This window comes from Juglans regia, chromosome 10, assembly GCF_001411555.2.
Source record: "Juglans regia cultivar Chandler chromosome 10, Walnut 2.0, whole genome shotgun sequence".
Classification (NCBI taxonomy): Eukaryota; Viridiplantae; Streptophyta; class Magnoliopsida; order Fagales; family Juglandaceae; genus Juglans; species Juglans regia.
In genome coordinates this window covers 2,590,968-2,606,431 of record NC_049910.1, presented here as the reverse complement: position 1 = coordinate 2,606,431, position 15,464 = coordinate 2,590,968, and the positions used below count along the sequence as shown (strand labels likewise).

Here is a 15,464-nt window from a genome sequence, read left to right as displayed (position 1 = left end):
AATATTCCACCCACATGGAAAAAGTAAATCACAAATTTGAAGCAAAGGGAACTCTATCTCTTGAACTCGATCAGCTAGGACACCCGATGAGAGCCAAGGTTCAAACCAAAAGTTAACCTTACCCTCCCTAATCTTCCAAAGGCCATGTTTAAAGATTAAAAGAACTCTATGAAGCACACTCTTCTAGAAACTAGAGCCCCTAGGAGACTGGGCAGCTTCTAAAAGAGATGTATTACTTAAATATCGGCTCTTGAAAAAATTAGCCCAAAGGGAATCACTCCCCACCAATTTCCAAGCAAATTTGAGTAACAATCTCTTGCACTTCCTTAAGATATCTCACCCCCAAACCTCATTCATTAACTGGTTGGAAAACTTTTCTCCATGAAATCCAAGCTTTTTTCTTTCTCCCCTCTTTAGAACCCCACAAAAATTCTGAAAACAGACGTTGAATATCTGAAAATACTTTCAAAGGAATTTTAAGCACATATAGCACATGAACTGGCACACTATTAAGAACATGTTTCAGTAGCACCAATCTACCACCAGAAGAAAGAAGATTTCTCTTCTATCTAGCAACTTTCTTCCTGATTTTCTCAACAATTGATTTCACCATAACTACTGTAAGTCTCCCAGAATAAAGCGGCATACCAAGGTAAGTACAAGGAAACTTACCTTCACTAAAACCCAAGACTTCCAGCATCTTCTGTTTTCTAGCATAGCTAATTTTTTTTTAGCAAAACAAACTTGACTTTTCAGAATTAATCTTTTGCCCCGAAACAACTTCATAAGTATTCGAAGTATTTAAAAGACCCCTCAAGGATCGTTTGTCACCTCTCATGAACACCAATAAATCATCCGCATAGAAGAGATGCGAAATTCTCAAATAAGAGCTCGAAATGTTATAAGCCTTAATGGTATCCAAATTAAATTGAGAATCCAATAATCTAGAAAGCACATCTTCCGACAAAATAAAAGGATAAGGTGAAAGATGATCACCTTGCCGAATCCCACAAGAAGCTTTAAAGAAACCCTATATTAAACTAAATTCCTCAACCCTTTGTTCTTCACGAGCTTATACTTTATGTTAAAATATATTGAAATTACTAAGATTTGGGATAAACCGTGATTTTACATGACAACAAAATCTTTTGAGTTCAAACTTTTATTTTACACTTTATGATATTTAATTAAATATTTCACGTGTTAAACCTACTTATATGTTGAGAAGGAATTAGGCAGACACGTGAGAGTGAGTGTTAAATCTAAGGTCAATATTATTATCACCTTAAACTTTTGGGATGAGACAATTGGTAACTATACAGAAACTGGAGGAGGGATTTGTTGTATAAGTTGCATGCTCAGTACATGCCATTCATGTAAATCCAAAACACCTTTGTTCTTCTTTCTTGATTCCTTCCGGAAACTTCATTCATAGGGGGAAAATTAGGAAGTAAAAATGGGTATGTTTTCTGTTGAAGTGGTGGGGGTGACCCATTTTCTAAGGTTGTGTGCAAGAAATTTCAAATCAGTAATATGAACCATAAAACCTTCTTACGATTTTGCACTGTGAAAGGACCTAACAGGAACAAACTTAACTTACAACGGTTGGCCTGATGTTTCCCAGGATTTGTTCATCACATCGTGTAGATATACAAGTAACACCATCAAATCATTAACTAGTTATAACTGTCTTCGATGAGTTTCATATTTCTTATTGTTTTTTCTCATTTTTCTCTTTTTCCCACTTGATATAGGGCTGGAAACTTCTTTTATTAAGAAAAAAAATTCAAACGTGTTATTTTCCTTTTTTTGTTGGGTGGGTCGGGCTTTGAAAATTACCAAGATAATCAATTTATCCAAACAGGCTATTTGCACAACAATGTAATCAATTTATCTAAGAAACTCAACGAAACATTAGTTAAAACCATATCCAAATTCATTCCGAGTACAGATAAGTTCTTGCCATGAAGCAACCAGGAAGAATTCACTCTCACCCATGCATCCATTGAGACAAAACAGCAAAAACCATAAACCTAATCAGGTTTTGAGATTTGCTCCCAAACCATTAGTAAAAGAAAAAGAGATATAATGGTTTTGTGATCAGATGAGCATTGAGATTAGCAGCGGCCGAGCCACCATCTCCAGCACTGGTTTCTGGAGAAGGAGCTGGTAAGGATGAATGCGTGTATGGCCAATGGGAATCACACATACCCACCGCTGAAAGCTTTGCAAACATCAAGCAAGTTGAAGTCAAAGCAACCCAAAGCATTCTAGTCGCCATAATTTCTTGCGAGTTCAGGCAACGAGTGAGCCTACTCTATCAAAAGTGGTGGCTTTATAGATGCCTACTGCTCAAATCTTCTTGACTAGGAGCTTGCTTGATGTACAAGGCATTATTAGAGTAATCGATCTAGTCAACCATACAACCATACAAAAGTGGTGGCTTTGTATTAAGTACAGTTCAATGCGTTAAAATCGTTTCTGAATTTCTTATAGTGCTCATTTCAATTATAGATTCTTCAAACATTGGAAGAATGTGAAGCTTCTCATCGTCAAGCAGCATAAGAATTGGCGTTTTTCTAAAATAAATTTTGTCAAATGCAAACTCGTAAATCATTCTGAGTTCGTTGAATGTTTCATAGTTGATTGTGTATAAGAGACATCATAGACCATAGAACCACCATTTCCTGGGATTTCATTGATAAAAGCAAAATCTTAATCAAATTGGTACAACATAAAAATCTTAGCCAAAGATCATGGCCAATAGGACTGAGTAACACAATTGTGGCATATCTATGATTTATGTCAAAGCACACTGAAATGTGTGGTAACAATCTCCAAGCTTAAAAGACTAAACTACAGATGCCGGCCTATAATTCGAAGGTTAACCGCTCTAGATGCCATTGCTCTAAGGTTTGCTCTGGCCGAGTAAAGAGGTCTGCTAGGTTGAGCATCAGCTCCGCTAAACACCTCCAGGAACTCTTCTCTCTGCAACCTTAGTGCTAATGCCGCATCCTCATCTTGGCTCGGTATCCCTCTTCTTCGTGTCACCCTTGTATCTCTACTTGAAACCCTGGATGGTCGAGTACTCAGGTTCCTCACATCTCTATGAACCCCTCTTTCGGGGATTTGATTTTGACCCTCGACTCCTCTCTGTGATCTTAGAGCAGATGATGCAGCAACATCCTCATCTTGGCTCAATATAATCCCTCTTCTTCTTCTGGCATTCGTATCTCTGATTGATATACCTGATGCTCTTGTACTTTGATTCAGGTTATCATAAAAGGCTGTTTCTGGGCTTTGACACACGGTTTCTCGACCATTCAAGGCACCTGCTGCCTTCCTTGCTTCTACCTCTTGTGGAAAGAGAAGTTGTATTGTGTTCCAAAGAACCGTGTTCACGGTGCAAGATCTTCCATTGCTGCAAATTCAAGTCAAAGATGTATAAAAACATAGTAAACCCCAATGATAATATATAGATTAGTTTGAGATTATGTCCGAGAGTTTTACCTTATCAATTGCCTGCATTTTGGGCACCTTTTACCGCATTTGTCTGCAGCGGATCTCAAACATTTCTTACAAAAGCTACAATTAAAGAGAACTAAACAGTATTAATTGGTGAACACTGGATTTAAGAATGTGATATTAAAGAAACTGAATCCCAAGAAAAAAATCGGAGGAACAAATGCATATGAGAAAAGGGCATCCCTCTAGTCTGTGGTATATTCAAATTTTCTGCTTTGTTAACTTAAAAAGATTAAGTCTACCTGTGTCCACAAGGAGTGGTACTTGGTTCGAAGCAAATCTCTAAACAGATCTGCAAGAAAAATCAGACCCATTAAAGTTATATGAACATCATTTGCATTTAATTGGCCAAAAAAAAAGAACCAGTAACAGTTTAAAGTTTGAACCATCGAAAGCATTCTTACTGCGCAAGATAACTCTTCTTTAAGCTTATCAATGCAAGGAAGAACTGAACTTGAGCGTGAAACAAGAGTGTTCTGTTCAGGTGATTCCTTTGCTCCGATTTTCTTTTCATCATTTACAGAAGCTTTTATTTCGGACTTACTTTTCTCACTCTCTGTGCATGAATAGTACATATCAGAGTATTGAGAAAATCTGGCTTGCATACATATTGAAAAAACCCATATTTAATACCTTTTCTTGCAGTTTCTTCTTCATCTAGATCAAGAACGGACGCTGGGATTGAAATTGGACTTCTTCTCTGATACCTGCGTTTTCTGAAAGAAAGAGCATATAGTGTCCCTTTAATTGCCCAGAAAATGGATGAAAGAAAAGAGAAGAAAAACAAGAAAATCTAAAATCTTAATAGCCTTCGGTAGGGTGATTAATAAATTTTCCCAACTAAAAATAGGTTCTAATTAATGGTTGGGTTTGACAACATTATACCTTCTTGAATTTGTGGGTGGGGTCTTGAACTGGGAATCCGAGCGTTTCTTGTACTTAGACTCTCGATCGGGGGTGTCTTCGACAACAAGGCTTGCAATCAGAAGGGTCTCTTCATCCCAACCGGCCATGGCAGCCACAGATTTGAATCTGGGGCTGAATATACCGTCCACGTTTTGACCATTTTCATCTGGATTTTCTGGGTCTTTTGGACTTGGTTTGGGATCTTCGCTCGCCATTTTGTTGGGTTTCTGAATGTGAGAAGGAAAGAGCAGAAATCGGAAGCCAGAGGAAAAAAAAAAAGAAGGAAAAAACCTTACAATGAAGGAGGAAGCAAAGAAGGAAGTAGTGACGTAATAGATCCTAACGGTTGTTTTTTTTTTTTGAAAATTGGATGTCGTTTTGGCTTCTCCAACGGCTATATCATTAACTTATGGAATCGTCCTCATCAGCTGCTTAGGATCATACGGTGATGAGTTTTGTTATTCATCATCTTTACATACGTGAGAAATTTTATTTGCAGTCCTCAAGTGGAGACTGCATATGCAGGCACATTATTAAATGAGAGAAAATATCATTTTAGGAGGGATAATTTTGTAATTTTAAAAAATTTTAAAGTTAAAATAACCTAAACTTGCATTGCAGTCCCCATTTGGAGACTGTACCTAGCATTGCTCTTACATATTATACATTATATATCCAAGTAAGGATTTGGCTTCTTGAATAAATCTTCACAATCTTCTCATACTCCATACTCCATATTTTTTTTTTTAATTTTTATTATTTTTTTCTTTTATCAAATATTTATTATATGAATAATGAATAAAAAATTTGAAATAATTTAAAAATCAAATTTTTTTTAAAAAAATATTAAAAAATTTAATAATTTAAAAAAATATGGAGTGTGGAATGTGGAGTGTGGTTGAGGTTGTGTAGCAAAACTTTGGCTTCCTTTTTCTCTTTTTATTTTTTATTTTTTGGAGAAGACTAATGATACATTTTCTATTCTTTTAATAACTATTTTACAATCCATTTTACAATTAATCAATGCGATTTTACAAAATTATCTTTCATTTTATATAGAATTGTAAGATAGTTATAAAGGAATTGTAAGTGGATCCTTTTTCTTTAACTTGTTATGTCAAAAAAATATTTACCGATGTTAATAAATAAGTAATACTACTTTTCATCCTAATCTCTGTCACACTAGTGATGTAATACATTTTAAGTAGTTTCTTTTATCAATTATTTAAATAGAATTCACTTAAAATGTGTCACGTCATCACGTATAATTGGAGATGATAAATATTTGAATTAATAATGCTAAATATAATTTTAAAGTGTGCAAGTGTTACATTATTTTTTTTTTATAGAGGAAATGTGAGAGAAGAAAATTGAATGATTATAACCTGATCATCATCCTATGCTATTTCAAACGGAAGAGAATGCTTATTTCCATTTCTAGATCACCGTATGATCCTAAGCAGCTGATGAGGAAATGTGAGAGAAGAAAAATTCTACACATCATCCTCACACCACACACCATACATAAATTTTTTATTTTTTTAATTTTTTTCTCTTACTAAACGTATGATCTATGAATGATGAGTAGATGAAATCAATTAGTTTATGAAGAATACAACCAAAATTTTAAAAAATAAATAAAATAAAATAAAAATAAATATGATATGTATTATGTAAGGATGATGAGTAACAAAACTCATTCTCGAAGACCAAATTATGATTGATGGTACAAATTGTCAAAAAGTGTTATTTTGAGATATATATGCACAGTTTTGAAAGTTTTAGGTATAAATTAAAAAAAAAAAAAAAGAGGATAATTTGAGGAGGTTATTCTATTATGTTTGGATATAGTTTATGCTTTCTATGATGCCTACACCTGTAGATACAATATTTTGCATTCCAATAAAAACATTTTCTGCCTAAAAAGTAAAAACGATGGAACCTCATAATTCATTCTTTTTTACAATGAAAGCTACTGATTGTGAACTCCAAACTACTGTGAAACCTGCTCGAGCGCTCTATCTTCTGTGATTTGCTAATTCACTAATAAAAATATCTTTATTATTGTCTTTTGTGTGTATTAGCTAGGCATCTTTGGCAACTTATGCAAACTCTTTTGCATTGGCTTTGCAGTTGTTATCTGGGTAAGATCATTCTGGCATTGGCAGAATAATAGACGATGGTTCAAGTTTTGGGAGGCTTTTGTCATCATCTAGAACGTCTTTGTTCTTGACTTCTTGCACCAAGGAAGATGTCATGGATTGCGATGGGTCTTATTTCTGCAATAGGGTTCTTTGGGTTTTGAATATTCCAACAAAAACTAAGGTAAAAGCTACCAAACTTGCTTGTGCAACTTGGTCTTCTATCCCCTTACTCACCTTATTATATATTGTAATAAATAGATAATAGTGATTAAGGTCAGATGGCCCACATGTTTGTATATCGGATGGCAGTGGAAACCAAAAAGCTTGCAGGAATATTCTATTGCATGAACCATTTGTGTCTTTCTGAAATATGAAGTTTTCCAAATTCTAAAGGATGAAAATGCAACTCTCTGTTACATATTGATACAGGATCATCTTTCAACATATCTTACAAAATTGGTGTTTGATCGATCAATTTCTTTCAGAATCTTACTTTCTACTCTTTGCACACTCAATCTTGTATCGATTAAACGAAGCATCTCACCCTTCAGAGGACTGACAATTCTGGTAGGAGGACAGGAACGAATAGGATCTTTTGATGACTAGGTCAAGACTAAAGAAACTCTGTTTGTTTCCTTGTTGCTTTTGTACTTTCTAAATTCAATCAATTAACGCTAACTCCCAAGTTAACAAAGTCATCTTGTCAATGTACATAGATTCAATCGAGTTTCTGGCTTCCAAATAAATCCATGGTCGGAATTTTATGGTACTTTGATGTTGTGGTGAAAGGCATCTAACCCGCTAAAGGCCTGTGGCTTGATTGACATAACCCCCAAGCCTCCAAAATGGAGGTATGGAGTTCGAAACTCCCCCCAAATGTATCAAAAAAAGAAAAGAAAAAGAAAGAAAGGCATCTAACCCCTTCAAACTAAAATATGAGAAGAGTTGCCTCCAAACGACAAAACTGGCCAGCCTTCAAGCAAAGAAGAGTAAAACTAGCCAGCCTTTAAAGAATCAGGAATCCTATCAATTTGTTAATATTATTATTATTGTTGTTGCTGTTCTTATTATTATTATTATTATTATTATTATCATTCTCACTATTATTTTGACTTTGCGGAGAATAAAATCAATAGGAGAATACTTTTGGTAGCAAAGGTTCTTCTTTTCTGTGTTGTTTCTAAAAAACTGGCCAATTTATAATCACAAACTTCCATGATTTATTAGCAATAAACTCAAAGTGCTTTTTTCCATCCAATCATTTATCACCCCCCATGAACAACATCCTGCTCTTTTTTTAAATGTATGAATGACCTGGCAGCATCTTTGCTTGGTCTAGATGCCTCTTTATAAGCAACCCTTTATATTGCTGATCAGCAAAAGGCAGGCTTGGGGGGGCTCCTCACCTTTTGCTTGGTAGAGCTTGTAAAAATGGGAAGGCAACCTTGTTGTGATAAGGTTGGATTGAAGCGAGGCCCTTGGACAATTGAGGAAGATCACAAGCTCATTAACTTCATCCTCAACAATGGCATCCATTGCTGGAGAATGGTTCCTAGGCTTGCAGGTATCTTTTCATGACCATTCCTTCCCTATCCTCATGATAGCTCTCAAACCTTTGTTTAATTTGTGTTCATGCTTGAATATATGTGTAATCGTGAAGGATTGCTACGATGTGGGAAAAGTTGCAGATTAAGATGGATTAATTATCTAAGGCCAGATCTTAAGAGAGGCGGATTCACAGAAGCAGAAGAGAATGAAATCATTCAACTTCATTCACGTCTTGGTAACAGGTATAATATGCTTTCATTCAAAACAAGATTGCTAGATAGTGTTTGCAAGGAATGCCATAGGTTACTATGTTGTTTTTGAGCTGGTACTTTCTCCTAACATAATTGAACTTCTTGCAGGTGGTCTAAGATTGCTGCACATTTTCCCGGCCGCACAGACAATGAAATCAAGAACCACTGGAATACGCGAATCAAGAAGAGGTTAAAGCTCCTTGGATTAGACCCTGTGACTCACAAGCCAATTGAGAAAAAAGGAAATAGTGGTGACAAAAATGAGACAGCATTAGAATCAAATTCACCAAAAGGACGAGAGGATAGCATGGAGGTTAATTTCATGGATAATTATAATTATAGTAAGAAGGATTCTCTGGGAACAGAGGAGAAAAGGGATAAAGTGGAATTAAACTTGGAGGAAACTAATGATCTGCTAAACAATTATGATATTTGCTGGGGTAGCTTGGATTTTGGATCATGGATGAACCAAGAAACGAACACTAATACTACCTATAGTCCTTCATTTTCTTTGGAAAACTCCAGCAACCCCTCTGTGGGTGAATCCTCCTCTCTACAAGAATGGGTTGGACGTGTGGATTCCTTACTGTCATGGGATGGCTTCAGTTATCTAGAACAGAACATTTTCTTCTTGTAAACCAGCAAATGAATATACTACCGTCTGTCCCTAAGCATCTTTGGTTTCTTTTTGGATGAAAAAGTGTCATTAGTTTTGTGAACACTAAGCAAGAACATTGCTAGTGTGAAGATGATAATTGTGAGTTTCTATCCGGTAAGGAACTGTTCATTCCTTTCTTTCACTTTGATCCACCTCCGAAAAGTGGCGCTTAAAGCTTTTAACCTACTGCCTGCCCTCATGTTTATGGATTTGCTGCACTTTTTTTCTTCTTAATATTCTTCGTGAATCTGAATTTCTCCCTAGTGTCATACATCATAATGAAAGTGTTCTTCTTTTAAATGGTGACGTTTCAAAACGTGAGCATGCAGCCAAAGGAAACAAAAAATATTGCTAGAGTATGGCCATGAGTGTCTGCAGAGATTATGCCTCTTTCCACGATCACTCTGTCCAGGATATAATAGCTGTGCTGGCCTGGGAGTGCTACTTGTCCAATACTCAATATAATATGATCAACTGCTTAACTTTGTGATTATTGTTTTTTATTGGTAAATAATAGGGTCGTGCTAAGCACTGAAAATCATGATATGGAACCTCAGCATTCTTTCTTTATTTTACATGCATGCACCTGTAGCTAAATAGAAACAGCCAAAGAATCCACATGCATGCACCTGCAAATGCCTCTTGATCTGGGCATTACGAAGTCGATCAGGCTCATTCATGCATGCATATATGCATGAATTCCTGGCTTCATTGCATGCTTCGATTCACAAGATCAAGCTCATACAATCTATATGGAATTTTATAAGCAATACTCTGGTCAATACGTTCCAGTTTAAACCAAAACAATTAACAATCACATCATCTCGTGCCAATTAGCTCAAGCGGTCGCACGCACGTACGAGCTTCATCCCAAAGCATTAACTTATTACTTGGCTTATTAGGTTTGTCGTGGTTTGTCCTTCTGCCCACTATATGGTGTAAGAACTCATCACTATATAATTCGATTTCTTCTGCTAGTTGTGGTGTAAATTAATTAAAAATATGGTTTTATTGGATTAAGGCTGTTTTCTGCAATGATTTATTCCAAATACTTTGTATAATTTGGAGAGAGATAAACATAATAGCTAAATAAAAAATACTTTTGCTACAAATAAATTACATAAAATTAATCCTACGAATTAAAATTATTTCATGTCATTCTTTAGATTGTAAAGTTATTTTTATTATAAAATATATCTAACGGATCATATGAAGACACGTCAATTTATAAAATTATTTTTATATAATATTTTTGTGGCTATGGCAATACTTAATAGCATTAAATATTTCATAATATTAAGTATTTTGGGATCCACGTGGCAGACGACAAAACCATGTCACTTGCTGCTACATGGTTAGTAAGCGAATACATTGCGTCATCTCACTTCTTACAAACATCACCACCATCATTACTCAGCAATAGTTAATTAGTTAGAAAGAAAATAATAACATAGTTTGGAGGTCATTTTCTATAAAGCTAATTGCCATTACTTTATGCTTATCATTGTTTTCTTCCAAAGAAGGCCAAAGTCTTCTTTACTCATATAATAACTACCCACCCGTCTCGAGTACTATATGTTTGATAAAACGTACGTTATAAAAGCTAAAGGATTAGTATGAAGATATGAGTTTGGACCACAAGAGCAGCAAGTTTATCTTATACATACATTAGGTGGAGAAAAAGAAAAAAACAATAGCTTTAGGGGACTCGACGACCTATATTATTTGATGCACCTAGTGGGAAAGAATAGCTTTAGGCCTCGTTTGGATTGTGTGACGAGATGAAATAATTTTAAATGAAAGTTAAATAAAATATTGTTAGTGTTTTGAAATTTAAAAAATTTGAATTGTTTATTATATTTTGTGTAAAAATTTAAAAAAATTATAATAATAAGATGAGATGAGACCAGACCGTTTCTGTATCTAAACTATGCCTAATATTAGAGACCCTTGGACTAAGCAATCTCTCTCTCTCTAGAGTCTAAACCATCAATAGAAAAAGAATCGATTGCCATTCATGGCCCTCGTACAGAAAACTTCACCAACTAAGAGGGCTTTTTCTTTCTCACACTTTTTGAGATGCGCTTCAGCTCTACTGTCCCCCCTTTTATTCCCCTGCAAAGTTAAAATAACCAACAATATGAAGGGAAGCCAGAAAAAAGCTGACATGAATGGGGCAACAAAGAAATTAGAGTGACATATACCTCTGGTGCATATAAATGAAGATATAGAAAAGCGGCAACAGCACCAGAGTCAAAATGGAAATAGAGAGGTAGAATATACTCCTAGTCTTCTGCACAAATGAAATATCATGGCTTCAAAGAAGTGAATAATCAACAAGACTTGCTAGAAACTATTAAATGTAAGGATAGCTTTTATACATTTACATAGATATTTTTTTTTATCGGTAATCAAAGTATTTTTATTCATAAGAATTGGCAAAGTCCAAGTGCACAGGGAGTATACATGAGAAATACCTAACGAGTTTACAATTGATAGTAAAAAGTCGTGGACATTTAAGTCCATTACAAACAATGGCCCCCACCCATGAGAACAATGTTTTAAAGAAAAAAACTTTCAGCTCCTCCAATGACTTCTCACGGTTTAATACATTTACATGGATAAAATGCTAAAGATAAGCAAGATTCCAAATGTATCATCTATAAGCATGTAAGCTGCAGATTGAATGTAAGGAGTGTACGCCACAGGGAGCTCCCATGAGGGAGATAAATTAATTTGATTGACTTCAATTATCTGATTCAAATGAGTTAATTGCAGAGATTCCAAATATCTGAAGTTCAACTTACCATGGAAAGAAAGCCTATAAGACGAAATGCATGTTTTCCATTTTCCTCAACATTATGTCAAACCTTTTATTTTATTTTTATTTTTATTTTTAGTTAAAAAAAAGGACTTGTAGGAGATTAAAGACAATACTTAAAGCACTATCTATTCCTTACTTGTTATATGCTTGTAGAGTCTATCTGAACATACAGAAAACAAACAAGTGAAACGTGGTGGTGAACTTTACCCTGTGCCCTCTAGAGAAGGGTTTCTGACCTCCAGTGCAAGCGTGAGCATCACAGAATTGTCGCAAGAAAAATTCTGTTACAATCCAATAACATAAAAAAAAAAAACATATCATTATCTGATAAAAAAAAGTCGTAACATCACAAAGGTACAATTATGACAAAGTAAAATAAAATACTACCGTGAAGATGGCTTGCTGAGGGACCCTGATTGACTGGAAAACAACTATCAGCAAGACTCTGCACAGCGTTGTTAAAATATGAATAGAAAGAATGGTAGAGTCAAAAATGCCGAAGACATCACTTATAGGCCACCTCACACAGATGATGATTCCTTGCAGCAGCAGCAGGATTGCACTTAGTTTTGCGAGGCATGGAATCCATCACAAGGTCACAATGCAATGCACCACATACATCTGCCAAGCACCTGCTGTGACTCTGGATTCAACCAAGTATCCCATGATTCAATTACCAATACACCAATCAAGTTAAAGCAATGGAAAGACCACGCTTGCCAAGTTTCAGAGGAATTTGATTATGGAGCAAAATTATAAAATATGCAGTCCAAATATGAAACAGCAATAACCATCCATTTCCATGCTATGGAAAATAGAATCACATACCGTATTCAGCAAGTCATAGTGCCTATTGTCAAAATGCCGATCAAGGTATTTCTCCGTATAAAACCTTTTCCTACAGTATCCACATTGCCATTCATTTAAATCAACGTGGATCTTGTGCTGTTCCTGATCTCTGTAAAGGTCGTTGTCTGGGTGAAGCCTACACCTTCTTGAAATCTGATATCGTTCCTTCTCCACAAAGGGCTTTAGATACTGCGTCAAACATCAAGGAACAATGTCTTTGTTACTATGCTAGGCTTTAGACATTTTAAACATCAGAGTCTTCTTATACCTCCTCAATTATCTTCCATGCTGCCTGGCTCCTTTCTCTTGAACAATGCACCTCATGAGAATCTCCCTGCTCCAGCTTAAGAGTTCTGAACATCAAAATAATATCAGGTACAAACATAGACAAAATGACTATGACAATAAACTAATGTATCCCACATGACGCCAAAGACAATCACTTACTAATTGTACTTGGGTCCAGTTATAAAATTTTGAGTCTTTTTAACACCATATTTTTTCAGGTTGCATTCACGATTTATGTCCCCCCCTTAATTAAACTCCTTGCCACAAGAATATAGGTGACAGCAACACAGAGAAACCAAAAGTAGCTAAGCCTAGACCAAAATTTGAAGTTTAATATTCTAAATTGCTTACCGCATGGTTTCAGATTCTTTATAACCCTGTGGCAATAGATAAAGAAAAAGAGTTAGCAATAACTAAGCATAAGAGTCACATCATTATTACCAAGAAAATGAAAAGCTGGCTCTCAAAAAATATTGCAGAATTTACAAACAATTATGAACTGGTCTAACATAAGCTAAATCAATAAAATTAAGGAAAAAAAACAATTAGGATAATCCCAACTAAGGAAACATTACAAAAAGGGTCCTTTTAGAATACCAGTTCACTCCAAAGTAAAAATCGAATCAAGTAATTAATAAATAAAAACTCATAAGAGCCAGTACTTCAGTAATCAGTTCAAATGTAGATAAATACAAACAGTCCAACACCCGCCCCCCTCCAAAAAAAAAAAAGAAAACCATTGTTAAAATACAAAAGGTCTTTCTTTTTGATACTTGGAAGTAAACAAAATTAGGACACAACGTTACAGACAACCCGCGCTCTGCACACGCTCAAGTGAATTGGCACATATCTTAACGAGATTTATGTATTTGTGAATAGCAGTCAAAACCCACAAAGTAACTTTATTTCATCTTTCTAAAACCCCAAGAAAGTTTTGCACGTAAACCCATACTTCTTGAGCTGTGCAAGGGCAACACGCAGCATACATAAAAATACACACGCACACACAAAATATCAAATTAAAGATACCTGAACTATCCGTAAACAAAGCGAGATGCAGAGAACGCAAAACGCGATCCCTTTCGACCGCCTACCCATTTTCATTTCCGACACTAGTGGCCATTTACAAATGTCGTTGATCTTATACAATGTACTGCCACGTCTAGGCGCCCACCTTTGCCGATGAAAGTTACCACATAGGATCTCTGTTTCTTTGACTTCTGGGCCTTGGCCCTTGACTTATATCTTGTTCAGATTTGCCAATAGCCCAATATGGCCCAATTAAGTAGGGCCTATGTTACTTTGGGCTATGTTTACTCAAGCCCAAGTTAATCAAGGGCCTGCTTTGAGCACGACGCCGTTTGGTCCAAACTGTAATAAGTATTCCGATTAAGAACGAGCCATTGCCTTCGATTCCCAACATCCTCGACTCCATTGTCGTCCCAATCAAATGTTGCCTTACAACGAGTCTCAGTCAATGAGCGATGACGCATGGAGAAGTCCCAGAGTACTGTCTTACAGTCTGTACTGTTTCATTTCTTCAATTTTTTTTTTGTTTTTGAAATCATTTCTTCAACTTAATGAGCGACTGAGCTATGTTTGGTCAGTGAGTGATCTTAATTTACTTCAAATTAATCATTGAGATTTCATTATTTTTTTAACTTCTTATAAAAAAAAAAAAGTTAAACTCATCTTTATATACTTCATATATTTACACACATATATCAACTTATTTATATTCAAACACATCTCAATTAAATTTATAAAATACTATAATTTACATATCAATTCAAATAATTTAAGATTATCTCAATATCTAAACGCAGTAAAAAAAAATAATAGTTATAATCGTGAATGTGTAATAGTCGTACAATCACTTTGAAAAAAATAAAAAAAATATGGGATTCAAATAAAAATAATAATTTTTTAATAATAGATTTTACTCTTTTTCAAAATGACTGCACAGCGTTTACGTTCTCCACGACTGCATATAATATTAATCATTAAAAAAAAAAAATTTTGAACGACTAAAAATTATTTAGATTATTGATAATTTTCAAGAGCGGCTACTTGTAATACAGTCATTAAGGGGGTTTTTAGTTTAGTTTTTACGTGGATATGCAAGTTGCCCAGCCTCCATCAATTATGCTATGAATTAAAGCGGCTTTCATACCGATACGTACATAATTTTTCTGGAGTTCTGACTTCTGGACCTCTGGCTATGTCCCCTAAAGAACAAAGTTATGTGAGCATCATGAGACCCATGTGCGCATTTCACAACATTTGTCTCCAATGTAACGTTGCAACTGCTGGGAATTCAACATCTTCTTCCCTTCCATCTCTGTCCTCTGCGCGAGCTAACCAAAACAACATCCTCTCTCCTCTGTCTCTCATAAGACTTGCCATGCTCTATCTCTCCATTTGCTTCAGCCATCAACAATTTTATAAATGCATTCCAAATCTAAATCAGT

General features: G+C 35.3%; 3 protein-coding genes across 3 annotated transcripts; 1 reads left to right on the top strand and 2 right to left on the bottom strand.

Annotated features, from left to right (window-relative positions):
- Nucleotides 1-2,667: 2,667 nt before the first annotated feature.
- On the bottom strand, nucleotides 2,668-4,721 carry LOC108986219 (putative E3 ubiquitin-protein ligase RING1a). Its single transcript, XM_018958769.2, has 6 exons — nucleotides 4,411-4,721; nucleotides 4,159-4,241; nucleotides 3,930-4,081; nucleotides 3,768-3,817; nucleotides 3,511-3,585; nucleotides 2,668-3,421 (listed from the first exon to the last, which is right to left on the bottom strand). The coding sequence occupies exons 1-6, from the start codon at nucleotides 4,644-4,646 to the stop codon at nucleotides 2,857-2,859; spliced, it is 1,161 nt and encodes a 386-aa protein (XP_018814314.1). The 5' UTR covers nucleotides 4,647-4,721; the 3' UTR covers nucleotides 2,668-2,856.
- Nucleotides 4,722-7,956: 3,235 nt separating this feature from the next.
- On the top strand, nucleotides 7,957-9,141 carry LOC108986220 (myb-related protein 315). Its single transcript, XM_018958770.2, has 3 exons — nucleotides 7,957-8,139; nucleotides 8,236-8,365; nucleotides 8,483-9,141. The coding sequence occupies exons 1-3, from the start codon at nucleotides 8,007-8,009 to the stop codon at nucleotides 9,009-9,011; spliced, it is 792 nt and encodes a 263-aa protein (XP_018814315.1). The 5' UTR covers nucleotides 7,957-8,006; the 3' UTR covers nucleotides 9,012-9,141.
- A 1,774-nt stretch (nucleotides 9,142-10,915) lies between these two features.
- LOC108986216 lies at nucleotides 10,916-14,114 on the bottom strand. The gene is made up of 9 exons (XM_018958764.2): nucleotides 14,023-14,114; nucleotides 13,345-13,370; nucleotides 12,974-13,058; nucleotides 12,685-12,894; nucleotides 12,377-12,499; nucleotides 12,244-12,301; nucleotides 12,064-12,137; nucleotides 11,237-11,325; nucleotides 10,916-11,147 (listed from the first exon to the last, which is right to left on the bottom strand). Exons 1-9 carry the CDS (start codon nucleotides 14,095-14,097, stop codon nucleotides 11,078-11,080), a joined length of 810 nt encoding a protein of 269 aa, XP_018814309.1. The 5' UTR covers nucleotides 14,098-14,114; the 3' UTR covers nucleotides 10,916-11,077.
- Nucleotides 14,115-15,464: the final 1,350 nt, after the last annotated feature.